At 38.8% G+C, this 21,698-nt stretch overlaps 1 protein-coding gene across 6 annotated transcripts in view; it reads right to left on the bottom strand.

The window, feature by feature from the left end:
* SMOC2 (SPARC related modular calcium binding 2) overlaps positions 1–21,698 on the bottom strand; it is a 137,572-nt gene that overhangs the window by 528 nt on the left and 115,346 nt on the right. For 4 of the 6 annotated variants that reach the window (XM_015887983.3, XM_015887984.3, XM_088151139.1 and 1 more), the window contains 3 exons: positions 10,323–10,425; positions 6,714–6,988; positions 4,253–4,296 (listed from right to left, as the gene is read on the bottom strand). In XM_015887983.3, the coding sequence (XP_015743469.1) occupies positions 4,253–4,296; positions 6,714–6,988; positions 10,323–10,425 (422 nt within the window). The remainder of the gene's footprint in view (positions 1–4,252; positions 4,297–6,713; positions 6,989–10,322; positions 10,426–21,698) is intronic. The other 2 variants (XM_007427715.4, XM_007427713.4) reach the window with 1 other exon arrangement.

The raw sequence follows: 21,698 nt of genomic DNA, 5'->3' as shown, positions 1-21,698 counted from the left end.
TTGCCTCTAGCTACCATATTAATTCATAGAAAGTAAATCTGGTGGGTGGGTAGAAACTGGTGCTTTGTTCTGAAGCCCTCCTGATTCTTCTCTCTCTGTGTGAGATGTATACCTGCATCAATATTTAAATGAACTCTAAGTAGATTACAATTAATAATACTAATAAAACAGTCACAGGAAATAATTCAAATTACAATGAATACAATATTTATATCATTAAAACTAATATGGGTTCCAATGTCTTCAGAGTCAGTTCCAAAGGCTTTCCAGAAGGGACAGGTTTCTACCAACTTCAGGAAGGTAATGCGGGGGTGGGGGGCATCCTCAGTTTAGGAGGCACTCTGTTCCAGGGGGGAGATTCCATAAAGAACTCCCACCATCAGCCTCCTCCTGTCACACCACCTGATAGATGGGGATCCTTAGCAGGCAGTCTCTGGCAATCCAGGTATGGTGGGCAGAATCTGTTCAGGAGAGATGATCTCTTAGATACCCAGGTCCTGAGCCATAGTCAGCTTTAAAGGTAATTGCCAACACGTTGAATTGCACTCAGAAAGAATACTAGTAACCAGTGCAGCTCTCACAGCAGTGAAGTCAGTCTCAGTCTTGCCATTAACCTGATCAGTATGTCAAGTGGGCAGTTGCGTTTTGGATCAGCTGAAGTTTCTAGATGGTCTTCAGGAGCAGCCATATGTAAAGCAAATTACAGCAATCTAATGGCAAGATGACAAGGGCATAATAGTGTATTCTGTTCCAGATAAAACCGTAATTTGCACACCAGCCAAAGCTGGGCAAAAGCCCTCTTATGGCTGACACCTCTCTTCCAGCAGGAGCCATGAGTCCAAGGGTCCATGAGTCCTAGACTGTGAGTCACTTCTCTCTGGGAAAGCATAACTCCATCAAGAGTCAAAGCTGGCAAAATCCTAGAATCAATTTTCAAATAAATGGCCATTCTATTTTGCTTGCTTCTCTCCATCCAGACCCCAACAGCCTCCAGGTACAGAGCCAGAACTTCTACTGCATCTCCCATTAGGTCTGGGGTGGAGATAAACATCAGAATGTCGATACCACAGCCCAAATCAATGGATAGTGGCTTAATGCAGACATTAAACAGAACAGGAAAGAGGATCAAACCATGAGATTCCCCATAAAGGAGCACCCAAGGGACTGACCTCTCACCCTGTCACCACTGACTGGTCTCAATTACTTAGGCAGAATCAGAACCAGCATAATATGGTGCCTTCAACTCCCTGCCCTCACAGATGGTCTAGATGGATACTATGATCCACTGTATTGAAGGAATTTGAAATGTGTAGAACTAGAATGATTGTGCTTCCTCCTTCCAGGTCCTACCACAGATCATCCATAAGTGCAAGTTCCATCCCATGTCTGGGTCTGAAATCAGATTGCCATATAATCTGTGTCCTCCAGAGACCTCTATAATTGCAGCTCTACCACTTTCTCAACAACTTCCAAAAAGGAGAGTTTGGAAATACAATGATGGTTATCCAATTCCATTGCATCCAGCTAGGCCTCTTGAGAAGTAGGCAAACCAGTGCCTCTTTCAGAAGACTTGGATCCTCTCCTTCCTTTAAAAAAGTGTTGATTACTACCTGGATTCAACTCCTAATCCCTTTATGGCCACTTTAATCAGCTAGGTGGGTGGGAGTCTTCATGTAGTAGAGATCACTTCCATGAGATCCACATGTTTAAAAAGTTTCCAGGTAACATCACAAGGCATCACCTCTGCAATCTCAGTAGATTCCATCTATCTGGCTTCCAACTCAAAGCAAATGCAAGTGATATTATCCATGAAACATTCAGCCAGATTATTGCAAGTTACACCAATCAGTTCTTCTAGCCTATATTTTCCTAACAGAGATTGGGCGGTATTAGCAGTACAGCTGGCTGACATGGATGGATGGTGTTGTGATAAGCGTCAGGAAGCCTATACATCTAATAAATAACAACAACACTTTGCCCCCTGATTGCAAGAATAGGCTTGAATCAGAACTGCATTTGTTATGGTCACGCTAGCTTTTCATTTTCTGTCAGGGTTGCTTCAGGCTTCTCTTCACCTGCTTCATTTCCCAGAGTTAAGTGGCCAGGTAAGGAGTCTCCATTCAGGGAAAACTCAGAAAAGTCCTGTCCAGCAACTTGGATATATTTGTATTTCAGAACTAACAAGGTGTCCAACAGAATTATTCTCAAAGTTGCTGAGAAAATCATGTGCTGTCTGAAATCAGCCCCTTCTCCCTGGAAAGTCTGGTGGCTCTGGTTAATCCCAAGAAAGGGACTGATGGAAACATCCTTTAGAACTAGATCACATAACATATGCTTCAAGTTAAAGGTGAGATCTCATGTATGGCCAGCTACATGTGTTGGACACATTTAGATTTCTTTGCAGACAGACCTGGTGTTCAAACGCATCCACCTGAATCCAAGGTGCTCAGTAATCTGGATATCTGGCTGATGAGTTGAGAGCGGCCCTGGATCAGACATTGCAGTAAATTTCTGTCTTCCCATGGAACAGTTCACTGCAACATTTACTGCCATACTTTCTCCTGCTTATCCTTACTGTTATCCTCTCCTCCTTTTCTGATCTACTCAGTAACCTAGCTTCTCATCAATCAACCAAGTGCCAGCTAACAATGTTCTTACTGAAGTCCAACTACAATACAACAGAGCAGAATAACCTCACTTAGCAGTTATTCACTATCAAATCATACATGCCAACTCCATCTTCTAATAACAAAGCAGCTGGCCCTCAGCCTTCCATCCATCCAACTTCAGACCCCCAGTTCTGATTCAGTGTAGGCAGAAGAAGCAGAGGTAACCCCAATTTCCCTGTTTTCTCACTCCAGGGCAGGGGTCCTTCTCTGTTCTCTGGCTGTTCTTCAGAGAACATATAATCCTGTCCTGAAGCCCTCAGTCTCAGGTACAGCATTTGGCCATCCAAAGTCCTATATTTGTGTGGCTGAGACGATGGGACCTATATCTCACCTTGGAGGTCAGACTATAGTGAAAGTTAGGTTGTTCGGATCTCCTGGGTCACACCACTTCACAATAGCAGCCATGGTTACCTCAGGTATGAATGCTTCCCCCTACTACCTTATACAGAAAAAAACTTTCTTTCTCTGTTAAATTATATTTTAGCACAATCCTTTTTCATAAATGCTAGTTTACTAAATGAAGGCCATTCAAAGACATGACTTCTCACCTACAGTCTGAAAGTGTTTTAGACCACATCTCTATTGCCCCTTCACTGTTCATAATGTGTGTATTGAGTCTTGGATCCCTTATTCTTATTATCTCTATGGCCCATTCTTTAATGGAAACAGAGCTGATTGCGGTCTATTGCCCCTTCACTGTTCATAATGTGTGTATTGTGTCTTGGATCCCTTATTCTTATTATCTCTATGGCCCATTCTTTAATGGAAACAGAGCTGATTGCGGTCTTTAAGGTAAGTAGTTTCTTTTTAAGTGTTTCTTGTCAGGCATATTCAGTTCCAAAGCCTTCCTTTCAAGTGAGGGCTCTCATAATGAAAGCCCCCTTTGGCATCTGTGAGGAACCTTTATGGCCTCCCATTGCTGTAGCAGTTAACTGCCAACAGATGGTTTGTACAGCTAGGACCATTTCAAGGCTATCACTTCACAGGACGAGCTTTTAAAATAATTGAGAATGAATCAGCAGAAATATTGGATCAAATAATTCTTTAAGAAAAAGAGAAAAGATAGCACTATTGCTCTATATACTTTACATGTTATCAGATGACTGGAAAGCTGGGGGAGGCCAGAGGGAGAAAAAGAAAGCCAATTATGGCTTTGAATGAAGAGTAGGGCGCATGCCCACAGCCACAGCGATTACATAATCAAAATAACCGGTTGGGGCAGTTCCGAATTCTGCCAGAGTTAGAGTTTTCAGGCCACCTTGTTCAAAATGTAAGAGATGTTCAGGGAATTAAGCCACGGAGTGATGCAGAAAGGAGCGCTTTTGGTCTCTGTGAGATTCTTCCAAAGGTGTGAAAAACCTTCACTAAATTCCTTACTAGTTTAGAGAGGATAAATCTCAAGGAAGTGGCAGCAAATGAGAGGTAATTTTATATCCTTGTGGCTAGTTTCTCTCCTTGCAGAGGTGACTTTGGGTAGTTACCTTGTAAATGCTTTCTCATTCCAGTGTGGTCGCCAAGCTGGGCAGATTCCAAATGCTATCAAGAGAATGGGAAGGTTCCTTTTTTCCCCTTCCTGTACTTACCTGCCTGTTGGAAGGAGTGCTTTCCGCATGTCTTCTGGGAACTGCTGAAGAACAAAACAGACAGGAAGTTATTTGAGAGTAAGCAGGATTCTATGCAACAATTTAAACAGAACTTTAAACTTTCCAGATGTGCAGTGATATTACTCCTTAACAGCACATCTAGATCCTACAGATTTGATGGGCTTCCTTGGCTCATGGGAAAAGCTCTGATTCTTTCACTGAGCCCCCAAAACTTCAGACTGAGACTAGACTGGAGATTGGGCGAGTCCAATTATTTACAGCCAGGAAAAGGTGGAGATGCTAGAAGTGGTCTATCTGCATGATAACAGACTGTGGAGGGACTGTGTTCATTCTCCTTTTATTTTTTAAATTAAACTGTATTAGGGCAACCAGATTTCCAAGGGTAAAAACCAGGACACATTAATTTGTATGAATGTACATATTTACCTGTGTTAATCTATAATTCAGTTTCCCAGAAGTTCCATGCAAAAATCACACACACGCGCACGCACACACACACACACAGAGGAATATAAGGTTTGGAAGGGCTTATCTGTAATGAAGCAGCTTTCAGTAATTCCAAACACTTTCTGTTTCCTGTTGTGCTTGTGCATAGTTGCATAATGATTTCTAAGTCAAGGCAAATTAATGGAAGACTAACAAGCAATAGATCCCTTTTTCATTCAGGAATGGGGGGGGGGGGAAGTAGTCTTTTCTTCCATCCCCATCTCCCCTGCCACTAGGAAGCACCCCCAAAGCTGAGGCCTGAAAGAAACCCCAGACACTATCATGACAGCCTAATTATTTAATCCAGTGTTGTCCAAACTTGGCCACTTTAAGAGGAGTGGACTTCAACTCCCAGAATTCCCCAGCCAGCATGGCTGGCTGGAGAATTCTGGGAGTTGAAGTCCACTCCTCTTAAAGTGGCCAAGTTTGGACAACACTGATCTAATCCCATTCCTATGCCTATTACTTTCACTGCTTTCTGCAGCTGCCCACTCTCCATAATATTCTGAAGTGAGGGCTGTGATATTTGGACTTCAAAAAACTAGACAACCCATCAGTGTAAGCCTAAAGTCAGAATCCTCTATATCTCCTTGCTGCCATCTAGCATTGTCTGGATTTTTGTGGGCCGGGTATGGTAGCTTCTACTTGTATAAGCAGCAAACATGGAAGTCATTTCCCATGCCACCTTTCCCAAGGTGAAAGTCCTGCTGCTCCTGGCCAGGACAGGCCCTTGGAAAATGGGACATCTTGGAAGAAATCTCACCCCAAACTGGGACTGTCCTGCCAAAACTGGGGTATCAGCTCACCCTAGACTGTATTTGCAAAAAAATTGATTATAGGTGTATGTGTGTATGGGCGTTTATGTGTATATGCACGTGCATGCACACACATACACACACATATTATAAAAGAAAGACCTAGTCTCAGAAATTATGCTTAGCCACCATTCTTTTCTGCTTTCAGGAAAAGTCAAGACACTCCACTTTATTCACTTTTTCTTGTAAGCTATATTATTCAGGAGGGTCTCCAGAGTAAGGTAAAAAAAGTAAAGATGGTGGTCACAGAGGTATGATTGAAGTTCTGCCCATTTTGTATGTGCATTATAATAATTTTATCTGTTTTAGGGAATTCTAAGGGTTTCTATTTCTTTTAAATTAATAACTGTCAATTATATTTCATGACATACTTTTAACCGTTGGTAAGGTGCTTTCTCCCATGCTGAATAGTGTCTGATGGGATCACCACATTTCGTACATGCCCTTTTTCTGACTGCCGGATGACATTTCTTTCCAGAACTTTCTGCCTTTAGACTTTTGCTCATTTCCAAAATTTTGCTTTTTACTGTTTTAATTTCTGCCTTTACCATTCTTTCTGCCTCAAATGTTGTGATTGTAAGCACCATTGTACATGCAGCTGAAAAAGCACCATTCGCTCTCAAGAGGAAGATTTTAGCTAGGCTGGGGAACTTCCAGGTTTGCAGAAATACACCAATGTTTAACTTTTTTTTTTTTAAGTGACTGGAAATATCCCAAAATAATCCAATAAAAACTGAGGTGATTACTGAAATAAATAAAAACTGGGAATAAAAACTGGGGATGAACTGGGGGTGAAATGGAAGCAATACCAGGATGCCACAGTAAGAAATCATCCCCAGAAGGAGTGGGATAGTTCTAGGGCTTGCTAACAACCGTTCTAGATTTGAGTCACAAATATCTCATTAAGGAATCCAAGAAGTAGCCTCCACTCCTCTGCTTTTGCCGACTCATCTCATCAAGATTTAGTAGCGGCTAAACCAGTGTTTTTCAACCTTGGCAACTATAAGATATGTGGATTTTAACTCCCAGAATGCTGGCTGGGGAATTCTGGGAGTTGAAGTCCACACATCTTAAAGTTGCCAAGGTTAAAAAAAACACTGAGCTAAACAGTACGAGAGCTAGTAAGGAACTCCACTTACTATGGCGTTTCTTTGTATCTGCTTTGTTGTCTTCTTTTGTTACACCCAGACAACCCATTAGTTCTGGAACTGTCAAAGATTTGTCATTATTCACGTCACAATATTCCACAAACTTTTTCACACATTTTTTGGGCTTGGATTTTTTCCTCAGGAATTTCTTAAAAGGCTTGATTTCTTTTTTGCCGATGTCACCGCTAGCATTTTTATCCAGTTGTTTAAAATACCAATGAACAACTCTTTCCTCCAGTGTATGGTTTGGATCTGGTTCTGAAAGCCTACAAAAGAAGGAGTTCATTAACTGGTTGAGTGATGAAAAGTGAAGAGTAGCATTTTGGAAAGTAGAATTTAGGAAAAAACTAAATTTGATTTATTTGATTCAATTTATATTTAAATTCAATTCAATTAATATTACTGTGTGTATATGTGCGTGCACGCATGGCTTCAGGTTAGTGTTGACTCCTGGTGACTGCCTGGACAAGTCCCTGCAGTTTTCTTGGCAAGGTTTTTCGGAAGTGGTTTACCCTTGCCTGCTCCCTAGGGCTGAGAGTGGGTGACTGGTCCAAGGTCACCCAGCAGGCTTTGTGCCTAAGACGGGACTAGAACTCACGGTCTCCTGGTTTCTAGCCTGGTGCCCTAACCACTACCCTAAGGTAGTGTATTAATTAGTGTATTAATTAATTAATTAACATGACTGCTCATATTTTAAACATTTCCCCTTTGGTCAATTAAAAACAACACTTTTGTAACAGCTTCTAGAGGCCTCTGGGTCTCGCCCAAGGCTTTGGGGAGAATGACCTGGAACCTCAATTCCTGCAGGTCTAGTTTAAGTATTTAAGAACTACGCTACAATTTCTCTTTGTCACCATCTCATGCCAGGAGGTAACGCACACTAGAATATGCACAACAATCCTGTATCGCTGCACATTGCATGGGAAGATCAATAAACTGTAGGAAAGCTTCTCTGCAATGAGATTGTCCACCATTTGTCTTCTCTCCCATAATCTCTTGAATGAATGGCACGAAGAAAAGATGGAAAATCTCAAGTTAATTCTTCAACATACTTTAAAAGGTTGTATTGTCTGCTTATATACCTACACTTCCCTCAGTTCCATTATAATTTTATTATTACACTCAGTAGGACTAATTCTAGAGTAGACATGTGTAGGATTAAACATTCAATGTTATTAAAGCAAACAAGGTATCACATGCATCAGTGCAGCTAATTTCCATATTATAGGCATGTTCTGAAAAAAAATATTTTAGTTCTCTCTGCTTTTTAAATCACACTTGTCAGTCACTGTGACTTGTGTCTCAGTTCTGTTTCTTTAACTCTGAAACACAAATGTATTGTAATTAACTAGGCAGATTGTGGATTTTAAATTCCTTTGATTTCAAGAGATTTTCATTGGGAAATGAGGGTTTGAATTGGATTTAAATATGCCATTTTGTTGGATCATTACTGCTGAAATATTTCCTCTTCCCTCCCTCCCTTCTTAAATCAATTTTAATTTTTTAAATAGTGAAATACAAACTACACTAACAGAAAAACATACAGCAGTGGTTATACAATGAAAAAGGAACCTTCATGCATTAGTGTGATTAAAATAAACTAATAACAAAAATATTAAAAACCTAATAAATTTTTTTTAAAAGATTGTATATAATATAAATTTAGTATCAGTATGGAAATAGTTCAGTCTTTAAGCTTGCTATTAAATCTAGTCCAAATAGAAACATATTGCTTCATCGTCTCATTTTCTGAATATAATGACTTTTCAAAAACTCATATCCTGAATAATTTCCTCAATATCAGAGGGATGTTTCTTTCCATTTGCATAAGATTATCATAAAGCTTTGCAAAAAAAAATGACAAAATCCATATTTTAAGAATATAGTTTAACATCAAATTTACATCTTTAACTATTACAGCTTTCTGACAAAATATTTTAATATATGTTATGATTTAAAATCAAAACAAAGCTATGGCTGGACAAAGCCAATTAATATTCATTGTTAAAATTTATTGTTAACATTTCTAACAATGCCAGCACAAAAAAATCTGATATGCAATTTTTTAAAAATATTCTTTGAAGAGACCAATAGATACAAAATAATATTTTCTGGTGAATTGACTTCATTCTTAAATTATAAGACACATATTTTACATTTTTTAAAACCTGGACCCGCTGATTTCCAAGACTGGATATTCCATTTCTTCATCCCACAGTTCATATATGTAACTAATGCTAACCTTTATTCTATTTTTTCATTCCTAATAAAATTGAATTGTCCATTTCACTTCAACCACTGCATGTATTTATGAGGCTGCTAAAGCATCTGGGCTGCACTGTTTTGTTGATCCATCCATCTTTGTCTCTTTCTTCCTCTTTCTCTCTCCACCATAACCTACTAGGATTCCCAGTGGTTTACAACAAAAAAATTCTAAAAACAGAAACTATTAAAACTGAAATAATACCACAAATCCAGATCTATAATACAAAGAATAGATGGCATTCCCTCACCTCTCCCTAAACTCAGTTTTTACCAACCTCCAGAAGGCCATCAAGATGGGCGCTAACTTAGCTCAAGAAGGGGGCTGTTTCAAAGTATAAGGGGCTGCAACAGAAATTCACATCCCTTCATGTAAAAGGATTTGAGTTTGGTTTTCTTCTAACCGTTCCTTTTTCAGCAACTTAAAGGGGAATTTTAAAATGTACTATTATTTGAAAGTTGGCAGGCAGCCAGTTAAATGCAGATTTAGTCTTATTTAAAACTTAAACTCATAATTAATTATGTCAGTGAGTCTGTTCTAAGCTGATAAACTCTGGATCTTACATAGGAATCCTGGCCAACCTTCTATAAAGCACACACAGATGTACTAGTAGACCCAAATTTGTCTTCTTACCCACCCCTCTTACAGAATAGAGTCTGGAATCTTTTATTTCCACAGTCTTATGGCGCAGACCCAGCTAAGAGTACTTCCTATTCAATCTGGTTGAAATTGAGTTAGTCACGAGTAGACTGAATCCCCTTGCTTTCAAAGCATTTTAGTTATAAGTAATTTTAATTAGGGCTGTGTTCTGCTATATTTTATTTTTTATTGCTGACATTTCTATGCCACTCTATTCCAAACAGTTCTGAGCAGCATACAACAGAATAAAAGCAACAGAAAAAAACAAAAATAATATAATCCATACAAGACCTGATTCTTTATATTCCTGTTTGCCACATCAAAAAGAAATAATATCCAATAAAGATTGCTTTATGTTTATATGGATTAGATTCTTACTATTACTTTATCTGTGATATATGAAATGTGTATTATAGGTACTAAAAACAAACAAAATAAATTGGAATGTTATTGTTTAAAATACAGCTCTTATTTTGTTATTGCAACAGTATTTTTCAGCCATCATATTGTGAAACCCATCTCAAATGGACTATCAGTGAATGTTCTAAAGACAGAGGCCCATAGTCAGCTATGGAATGCTGATAAACACCACAGATCCAGTGAGAGAAGTAAAAATATAATTTGCCTGACAGCAAAATCTTGCACAGGTTTTGTGAAAAGGAGGAAATGTCCACTCCTGATGGGAAAGAAGAACCCACCTGCTGGAAGACACTGCCGGATCAGAGACAGCATGCACCATATCTGTGGAGAGTGCATCCAGAACACTGGTCAGAAATTCATTCTTCTTGGCTCCAGGACAACCTAACATGGAAAAAGATTTCTGTCCTTTATTGTTTGCATTACTTTAGTTTGCTTTATTTGGGGGGGGGGGCTGCATCTGAGGTGGAAAATAGATATTGTGGGATATTTGCATTTTAGGATCGTTCAGAATCTGACCTTGGCTAAATCATCTAAGGTTCAGAGAATTTCTATAGAACAGAGCAGAAGTTCATAATTTTATATAGTGAAGCTGTTCAGGTTATCGAAGATATAATTCTGCCAAAGATAGTTTTTGTTGACTCTAAAGGAAATTTTATCCATTTTCTTACATTGGTATGTATGTTTTTGATGGTGACACCATAAAGAAATGTTTTGTGTAATCTTAGCCTAATTTCCATCAATTGGAGTCTTCATATTCTGTTTGCTCAGGACCTCCATCTGACCCTTTTTAATCCTAGAGAAGTTCACCCTTCAAATGCTTCAGGCTATAGATAGCATTTGGAGTTTCTCCCATCAACATTTTTTTATTTGTTGTTGATTGTCCAGTTAGCTTTTCCCTTCTCATCTCCATCCAGTTTTGGTTCCACCACCACCATTCCTTTCTCTTTCACCTTATCCCCACCTCCATCCTCTTCTTTATTTCCCTCTGGGTTTTTCTGCTAAAAGGAGAAAGGGTCTATGTTGAGGTACTTATGTGTTTCTGTGTGTGAGAGGACATTATATGTGAGAATGTGTGGTTGGAAGATGCATATGGAGAATCAGTTACTTTTATAAGAGAAACATCTTATTTCAGTATTTAATTAGAAGTCACTATTTCAATCAATATAAACTCATTTCTTCTCTTCTTCTGCCTTTTTTAGTGTGACTTTTAACTGGCATTTGCATACTTATAAATAGGTATAGACGTGTGTGTGTGTGTCTGTGTGTGTGTGTGTGTGTGTGTTAAGCAAATGTTTATTGGCTGGAAGAGAAATGTCCTAAACAGGCTTTAGCTGGAGTTGGTAACCCTGGATGAGGAAGGGAAGAAATACGGTACTAATTTTTATGTCTACTCTTGCTGTGCTGGGTATGTGTTTCTCTTAAATTCAAGCAAATGTAATATTTATTTGTGCAATTTTTATAATTATTAGGGTTCCCAAAAGTAGGAACAATTAGAAAATAATTTACAATTAATTATTTCACTAATAATAAAATCTCTCTGTAAACTTACATACTGAAAACAATACAACAGCTAAAGCCAACAAGTAACAAAATGAAACAGAAGGCACAGCAACACCGATTGAGTAAAAAGTTCACATGGCTTTGGGCAGATGCATGCATGCCCTTCTATCTTCAGGCTATTGCCAAAGGCAAAGTTCTATCATTATAAAGCATAAATATTTCAAGCTAATGTCTGACTGCTTGCCTTCAGGAATAAATTGCAGGATGTTGCCTATTTACTAAAGTATGTTTTGGCACCATTTAGGATAGGGCCAAAAAGATGCTAATTCTTTTGGTAAGAAGCAACATTGTGAAAAATCTGGTGGAGCACACTCCTCTACTGCCAAGGCTGTAGGACCTGAGAGATCCAACCAAGTGTGTGAGATGGGAGTGAGGGAATTAAAAAGATGGGTGCAAGCCGGGTGTGATCTGACATCTCATTTTTGAAACCAGGCCCATCTAGGAACTACAAATGGTTGGGTTACAGTGTGGTTTACGGGATAGCTCTCCAAATCTATCGCTATGATCTTTGAAGAGACGATATGTCTGACGCCAAATGTTCCCTCTCAACAATAGAAACTTGGCATTGCCAGGGGTGGGGTGAAGGTTTCCTGGCAAGTCATGTAGAGCCCTGCCAGTTCTGCCGAACTATCCAGAGACGGGATTGGAATGGAGCTGAAGCAGCACAAGTAACTGCTTGCCTCCCTGAACCTAATCCACAGCATTCCATTGCCAGACTCTCATTCATCTTTCTTGCAGTTCATGTCATAGATAACCTGTAAAATATAGTTCAGAGTTTTCTCAACTTTTGTGGTTTGACACTCAAGGCATATCTTGCTGATATCTGTTGCACCTCTTCTACCTACAGGGTTGCCAATCTTTCCCATAGAGACAGGATCTATTCAGGCTTCACAATCATTTACTGAAAATTGATGTACGTAATTAGGGAATTAACATTTTGTACTAGAGTGCTGCAATAAGTAAAACAAATTCCTAACCTATTTAAAGCTTATTATCCACACTTTTTATGTTCTTCTTACCCACATTTCTTATGATTCTGCACAGGGATCCAGATAGTCCCTTATGCCAGCCTGATCTGAGAGTTTGTAGTAAAATGCCAGTTATGCCCAGCCAGTTGTAGTCCAACATGCACAAGTTGGGTTAAGTTATCTTCTGGAGCTGGGAAAGTGACTGTTTAAGATACTTTATCAAAATCGGCAAATGAACTGGTAGGATTGGTATTCACAACTATCTCAGTATAGCTTAGCAAGTTATCAGTTGTTACCCAATTGTTCTAGCAGAAGAATATACCCAAAATATTTTTGTTAAACATGAGTGCCATGCTTTCCCAATCTCACTTTCAAAAAATTGGCAAATATATAATGTATCTATACCTGATCTTAGCCAAAAGGCTGGGTTTACATTTTGAGTAAATCTAATACTTTCTCCCCATTTGTGTTTTCTGAGCTGATAATACCTCTTTAATCCTATACCCGTGACTCTTGATATTTTTGCTGATACAAATGAAACTAGATTTTTCTATATCATAGCTGTGAATTTAAACCAGAAAATTCTAATTCCTAATCAAGTCACATCCAGATGTATTCAAGATATAAAATATGAGAGTGAGCCAGATGTTTCTGATGTTTGATTTACAGAGGTTTAGAAACTTTTGCCAATATTTTCTCTCCCCATCTATAGAACTTAAAAAAAAAAAAAAAACAGCAGAGGATTTCTTCTCCTTCTCCTTCTTCTTCCCCCTCTGTTTTGGAGTTTTTACTGGCTCTTATAGCCCACACAGCTTCTCCCAATTTGGAATATTAGCAATTATTTAAAAATGAGTCCTATAAAACTATTATAAGATGTGGCAGTGGAAAAAAGGTTTTATAATGAAAGTATACTTATTCTACTATCCAATTCCAGCCAAAGGAATCAAAGTTCACAGTACTTTTAGACAAGAAAATTCTTAATTTGTATAAACTGAAATTAGATTGCAAATTATTCTCAGCAATTCAGTTGGATCTGAAATATCTGTGGGAGCTGTGTTAGGGCTTCCTTGTCTTGAAGGTCCCTCCAATATACCAGGTCAGAGGATGGTTCAACTACCACTGAAGGAACTCCCATGGAAGCTGCATCAAGTGGCCTATGCCCACACTGTCCAGGGACAAAATTTTCCAAGCTGAGTGATTTCTTTTTGTTTTATTCAGATGTTGCATATTGGAATGACTCTTCTTTTTTTAAAAATGCTGGGCAAAATATGAAATGTATTTTGGCATTGTCAATTCACCAGTAAGAACAAACTGCCCTGAGGTAGTCTGTGAACAAACTAACTACATTTGGGATACATGAAATAAGTAACCTTTGGGAAGGAATAGTAATTTGAATCCCATGGGACTTCTTTGCTTGAGACTGAGGGCTGTTATTGATCTGATAAGCATCTGAGCACTGTCTAAACCATCACAGTATCTCTAATATTGTCAGAGCAAATGAACTGAAATCAGTTTTGGACTTTGCCCTCCTCTTTTTTTTTTGTTAAATGTGGCCCTCAGCCCAAAATAAGGTGTGCATTCTTGTTCTAGGATGGATATGCAGGTATCATGGCAATCTAAGAGAGAACACAGAGATACACACCATCTAGAGTTCTTTTTCTTTTTTCAATTGTGAAAAGAAAGCTCAAAAGCTGCCCCCCTCCAAAGCCCTAAAACCTGACCACTGCAGGGTACATTTTCTATTAAATGGTAAATGGAATAGGCCTAGGCTGATTATCTATGGGCCAAAATTATGTCACAGACCACTGACTGGTTGTGACTAAGGTTGTGCAGACCTGCTTCAGGAACAAAACACTATCACAAACTCCAGGTTCCATTTCTCCTCGAGGCCATGCTGACCAGGGTGGTCCAGCCGAGGTGAATAGTAATGTGGATACCACCATTATATTATGGATTACCTAATTCTATATCTACCAGATTGAGCCTTCATATTTTATTTTACTTGATAGAAAAAAAGCAAACATGTAGGAAAGCCTTATTGAAGAGAATAAACATAGTTTCTGCAAAGATAAGTATTGTCTCACTAATTTTCTACACCTTTCTGAGGGCACCAAAAATAGATTATATATATTTGGACTCTCAGAAAGCCTTTGACAAAGTCCTGCACCAAAGCTTGGGAGTAACCATTTTCCCATTAGCAGGAACATGACTCACCTTGGCACATGAACTAAGATAGTCTCTCCTGTTCAGCTGTCACAGTGATTTGGCAGTTTTCCATCTCTGGCTTCCTAAAAAAAGTGCCTCTGAATCTCCTTCATATAAACAGCAACCTCCCATGGAGGGCAAAAGAATCACTGAGCAAGTACATACAAAGATGAGGATGGGGAAGTGATGACTGAGTGCTATTCTTGGAGTTCTCTTATCAAATAGCTGGAAGGAAGGAAGGATCAGTTCCTGCTGTTCTTATTCAGTAGCAAAAAAAGATTATTATGGACTGGCTTCAAACCACTTTTGTCAGACTGGGGTATGGAAATGACGTTTGGAAGTATCCATAAAGAGATTGCAACACAGGCAAAGGGAAGTTTTAAATCAGGATCAGCCCTGTCATGATAGAATTGCTGGCATTCCGATATATACAAGCACTTACCTGTCCAAAAGTGCAGAAAGCATTTTCTGAATTGTCAGTTACAGCCCTGGAACCTTATCCAAGTAAGCACAGTATAGAATGTCCATGTTATGGTGTTAAAGAATGATAATGCATGATAAACATTACATTACATTGGCTCCTTTTCTCTGTTTCACAGTAAGAGTTATATTCAGTTTTGTTCCTTTAGCAGTTGTAGTTCAGTTTATCATATCACAAATGAACAAGTTTGAAGTTCATCTGAAAGGAACAAAAGGTGCGGTTTTGGATTCTTTCCACTGCTTGTCTACTCAGCTGTCATATATGCATAATGAACATCTATAGTGAGATTTATGTTGGAGAATTTAAATGAAAACTTAGTGCAGTATAGCTGATTTAAATGACGGGAATCAAAGGAGAAGAAAGGAGTAGGGAATCCATGAATGAACAGAACAATAAATGATGAATTGCAGGCAGTAGATCTTCTGGACATAATCCAGAAAATGACTCTTACTCTGTGTCAGCTCTATCAACCATCTGTGTTGATGTTGATGTTTCTGCTTCAAAGTCCCAGGTCCTGAACTCAATAGGTTGTTTTACGGTTACCTTTATTTCTCAGCCTCAGTAGCTGTCTTCCCATTCCTCAAGTTCTTTAAATAGTAAATTTGGATGGTTGAGTACCTATTACTCTAGAAGAAAAATGGGGCCAACAAAAATTAAAGCAGTGCTTTCTATATATTTGGAGAATTCCCCAGGGGCAAAATAGTATATTAATTCATTTAATATACTTTTTTTAAAAAATGCATTGTTTTTAAAGAACTCCACAATAAATAATCTGGAGGAAAATGCATGCAGCATTGCAATAATGTATAGAGAGTGTGTGTGTGTGTGTGTGTGTGTGTGTGTGTATCCAACACCATCAAATTCTTTCCCTCTCTTGTACAGGGATGGGTCAGATAGTAGGAAAAGAAAAAGGATATATTTTCTCTTTTCCATCTTTCGGAGCCTCCTCAGCTAAAAAAATGATGAAATGCTCACTGACAGGCCCAAACCTGAATTCCCTTGTACTAACCATATTATTGTTATAATATAATGAGAAGCAGCAGCTTTGTACCATACAGGCTATTTCTTCACATATTCTGGTGTGGTCTACTTTGACTGATAGCATTTCTCCTGGATCTCAAGCAGAGTTTTCCCATCACTTGAAATCTTAGCACAACAGATGAGGAGGAAGATGTTTCTTCCGTCCCCTTGAAACTCCCTCCTTTTCCAGAAAATGAGAGTAAGACTTACAAAACTAGCTGGAACTTTTTCTCCAGCTTGCTGGAACTCTATTCATAATCATGCAGATTGGCAGAGAGGAGAATTTTTTTCTATAAATGCCATAATCATGTAAGGGGGGAAGCCTGCTCAGTTTCCGAGGGACACATGCAGTGGGAGCTATGATGGATTTAAATAGTTTAAAGAAGTTTTGTGTTCTCTTCAGTTGGTCCCAAAGTCATAAAAATGCAACAGGATAATAAGGGATGTGAGATACATGATGGCAAAGGGACAAGATTGTAAGTTAGCATTTTCCAAATGTTACAGCCTCTGCGGCCTCACACACTCCGGGGGACTTTTTTTTTTAATATTGCTGCTCATTAGAGTTAATGGGAAATAATCCTGGAATAAGCCTGTAGGATATTACTTCCCTCTTCCCAAGCATTGAGATTGGAAAGCCTGGCTAAGAGTTTTCACTCTGATTAGAAACGAAAGCTGTTCATCAGGAAACTCCATCACATCCTCCAAATCATTTTGTGCCCCTCCAAATCACTAACAAAGCTTTATGAATGGCTCAGATTGGGTCTGCTTCAATTAGAATATTTAGTGAATCTTCCCCAAACAGCCTGACTCAGTATTGTATTTGTGATTTGGCCAAATCTGATGAATACAGTGGTACCTCTAGTTACTAACGCCCCTCCTTACGAATTTTTCGAGATACGACCAGCTCCGGCCCCAAAAATTTACCTCGACATGCGAACTCCGCCTCTACTTACGAACCGGATCCACGGCCATTTTCCCTGCTGCCACGCGGTCGCAGCTTCCTGTGGGTGAGATCGCGGTAGCAAGGAGGCGTTCAGTGAGGCTTGTGGTGTGTTTTGTGGCATTTGGAAGGTTTTTGAGGTTTAAAAATAAAATGCATATGTTTCAGAACTGTTTAGCCATATTTACATTGAACCTTATGGGGGAAATTTACCTCGGGGTGCAACCAAATTCGGAGGGCGGATTAGCCGTATTTACATTGAACCTTATGGGGAAATTTGCCTCATGGTGCGACCAAATTCGGAGGGCAGAACGGATTAACCGTATTTACATTGAACCTTATGGGAAAATTTACCTCGACTTGAGACCAACTCGAGTTGCAACCAGAGTCACGGAACGGATTAAGTTCATAACTAGAGGCACCACTGTATTGCTATTTTTAAACAATTTTATTTAGTTTTCATTATGTGTCTGGAATAATATTTTTTCTCAATATATATTTACATTATATATATGTGTGTGTGTATGTGTGTGTGTGTATAAACTGGCAATAACTGTGTATCACTATTATGAAAAGTGTGGAATATGACAATAATCTTTGAAAATTGATCTATGGATAAGCGTGTTGTATTCGTTAGACAGCTTGCTTGTGGTTTTGGAGTGCAGCCTCTTATAGGCAGCCTTCACAGTGTTAACCAATCAGCAGATAAAATGCATCTCAAAAAAGGACAGAACACTTTTCACTAAATTGTCTATGGTTTCTGAGATGCATGTCACATAAAACTGAGACTGCATTTAAGTAACAGAATTCTCTTTATGGAAAAATGATATTTAAACAAAACAGAGAACGTGTCATTTTAAATTTCGCTACTCTGCTGCTTAACCCAATGCAAAAACACAAAAAGGCCATACTCTGCACCAACATAGGGCAAACGTTGCCCTTTCCTGAGGCTCAATATTGGTGAATGAGTGTGCCGTAACAACTGCACAGTGGAATCTCTGTTCTGTGCAACTGTTATCAACACTGAAGTATTCTCCTGAGCTTCACGTTGTGCTTAATTTCAACAGGCTGGGGATAAAACAGTTGACCTGGGGAAAGGTTAGGGTGATGTCATGAATAATTTACTTTCAGTAAATTCTTCTATACAGACAAGAAAAGGCCAGCAAGAGAGCTTGTCAAGAAATGTTGCTAATACACCTTTTCTGCCTCAATTTCTTTTCTTTTTTCACAGTCACCTATATTGTGTGGCTTTGACAACTTACATAAATAATTTCTTGTTAAAGGGTTGAAGTTGAAACCACATAATGTTACACTGCAGGTTCAACGATGTAACACAGAATTAAGTGTTTATTTTAGAAATAGTTTTGCCCACAAGTATGTTTTCCATTTAAACAGAAAATGAACCATAGAAATCTTAGTCCAACGAATGCATAACTCATGTGACAAGTATATATACAAACACTTCACCTCAGCTTTCAACTATATAGCACTAAGATTTCCAATGTTATACAGACCATGTAACGTACAGGCGTTTTGCTGCACATCACATTCAAAGTATTCTGCTGAGATCTCTAACACTTATATGGCTGTCATGGGGACGTTGTTGAATAGAGGCTCCTGTGGAGAAACCAGGTGCATACTAACACCAATATGTGGGAGCAATCACTGTGTGAATAGGAGTTTCTATGATGTAAACTCTCATGCTCTTTACATCAATCACATATGCTGAAGTGAGCCTACTTTTTACAAGAGGTTACTAATTCTGTCTATGCAGCTGACATGATTCTATAGTCACATTCTATATTCTATTCTATAGAGTTAGAAAGGTCAAAACCATTAAAATGTTAGGAATAGGAATGTGAAAATCCCTAAATACTCAATTCCAAGTTCAAAAAGCCACATTTCAAGTGTGAAAAAAGACTTTGGTCATCCTGGAAATGTCCCAAGCTTGAACTATTTTATTTTTCTGCCAATAAAAACTGAACATATTAGACTAAAAATTACCACCATCACTACCAATCATTCATCTTTCCAGAATTAAAAGAGGTAAATTTGACCTATACTGTTCCAATAGTTTTTGAAGCATTTCAATTTTCATATTATGTTAAGGTTTGAAGCATTTGTAAATGTACAGGGATTGGAACTGTTCATGGCGAATTTCTTTATTATTAGTTTTTTGGGTCGGCTTATATTCTTGATTTTATTCCATTTCATCTAGAAATTGATACATATTCTCTGTGAACCACAATAAGATGATTGTGTTATATTTCTGGACAAAATTTCAATTTATATAACTGTCTCAGTCCAAATTATGTTTAATGGGTTTTTAAAAAATAATTGTGGTTATCTCAGACTCATAAACTATTGAGATGTGCTGGATTCTCAGACAGATTCTTTCTGAAGCTGAGCAGGCAATGTGGCCTTCCCAAGGTTTGGAGTACAGCCCCCAGAATTCCTGAGCATTGCTTATACCACAGGTGAATGAAGGGAGCTATAGGGAAGGCACCAGATTGTTAGCCTTTATTCTACAGTACAGGCATTTAAATTCAAAAGCTTTTAAAAACTCAACTTCAAGAGGATCTTTCCATTTTTCTTCCCTCAGTACAATCACATAGATCAAACTATCGATGGAAACTAAACTCTGTTGGTGCTAAAACAAGTATTTTAAAGTACCACTTACAGATTGTAATGGAGCCTTTTTTTTTCTTATGGTCAGTAAACTTATCTTAAATAAAGTAAGGTAAATAACTCTTGCTTATCTTACATTAAGTAAATGGTAACAATAATTTCTTATAAGGGAAAAAGGGAATCAGCAAAATTCCATCCCACCCCCCATCCACTGGATCTCCAGCTCTCCTATAAGCTGAAGGAACTTTATGTTCACTGAAGGCTTAATAAGTTGCAAGAATTGGTTGAGCATGATGATTAGCTGGCAGCCTTCTTAAATACAGGATTTCTCACTGAAATCAGCAAAGTTTTGGACAACTTTGTTTACGTACTGTACCTATCTACTAGGGCTTATTTGCCACTGCAGTCCAAAGCCTCTTACATTCCCTTTTCAGTAACAAGTTAAACAAAAACAGTACAATAAGATAACCATCAACAATTACAACTACAATTATAACAAAGTTCAGCATCCAAGGGACAAACATCAAAACACAGCTCATAAAATGGGTCTCACTGCTTGTATCAATTGTATCAGAACTTGTATCAGGACTCTTTAAAAAATTCCTAAAGCAAGGGAGCCTGAGTAAGCCTATCCTTCCTGACCTTACTAGGCAAGCAGAAGGAAGGTCCTGAAGAAGGTAGTCCTGCAGATAACCAGGTTTTGAGCCATGTAGGGCTTTGAGCACCTTGAACAGCACCCACTAGCAAACTGGTAACCAGTGCAGCCCTTGAACACATGTGTTACATGGGAGAGCTTTGACACTCCCATCATACTCAGACAGCTGCATTCTGGACCCATTAAAGCTTCCAGGTGGTCTTCAAGTACATCCCCATGTACAGCAAGTTGCAATAATCCAAGCAGGAGGTGACTAAGGCAAGAGTGACTGTAAGGAGAGCAGGAATAGTCATAACTTGTGCAACCTTAGGTAACTATACAAAAGCCTTATTTGCCATAGCTGCCCCCTGCTCTATGAGCAGAAGCTGTAAGTCCAGGAGGACTCCCAGATTAAAAACCAGTTGTGCACACAGAACTTCATCAGGTATTAAAGATAGTATATCCCTGGAATCAGAAGGTTTCTGTAACCAAGGCTGCTCTATCTTGCTAGGATTAAGTCTGAGTTTGATTTTCCCCATCCAGAAGCTAACAGGTTCCAGGCACCAGGGTATGACCATGCTTCCTATTCAGCTTGAGCTTGTGATATATAGGTGCGTATCATCTGAACAGAGCCCACGATGAAAGATGACCGAACTCAGTACCTTCATATAGATTTAAATAAGAGGTGTGAGAGCATCAACCACAGAGGCCCCTAAGGCATGATCTCTCCCCACACTACTATGATTATGATTGAATCCGCCCCCTCCGAAAGGAGGAGAACTGCTGTAAAACAGTGCATCTCATTTCCCATTCTTGGAGGCAGTGCAGTGGGATTCCATGATCAATGGTATCAAAAACTTGTAAGAAATCCCACAAAAGCTGCTTAACCTCTACTCCATTCCTACAACAGTTCAATCATAGAAGTGATCAATGTAGTTTCAGTACCATATCCAAATCTGAAAACGGACTAAAAAGGTCCAGATAATCCACTTCTTCCAGGGATCTGAAGACACAGTTGTGCCATTAGGTCTGGGGACCCTGTGGAGGTGTGGAGCCTGCAAGATGGCTTTATTGTTTGTAAGCTGATGGCCGGCACTCTCCCACGTTCCATGCTTTCTTGGTTAATTCGTTTTAATTGGTTTAACTTTGTAATTTTTATGAGTTTTGTTTTTTGTTGTTTTAACTTGTGAGCCACTCAGAGTCACATATGTGAGATGA

Source organism: Python bivittatus, unplaced genomic scaffold, assembly GCF_059951505.1.
Source record: "Python bivittatus isolate LINGU-HERP-01145 unplaced genomic scaffold, Pbiv_v1 ctg000020_np1212, whole genome shotgun sequence".
NCBI classification, from domain to species: Eukaryota; Metazoa; Chordata; class Lepidosauria; order Squamata; family Pythonidae; genus Python; species Python bivittatus.
Note: the sequence above shows the minus strand (reverse complement) of the source record. Positions and strands in the feature narration are given on the sequence as shown.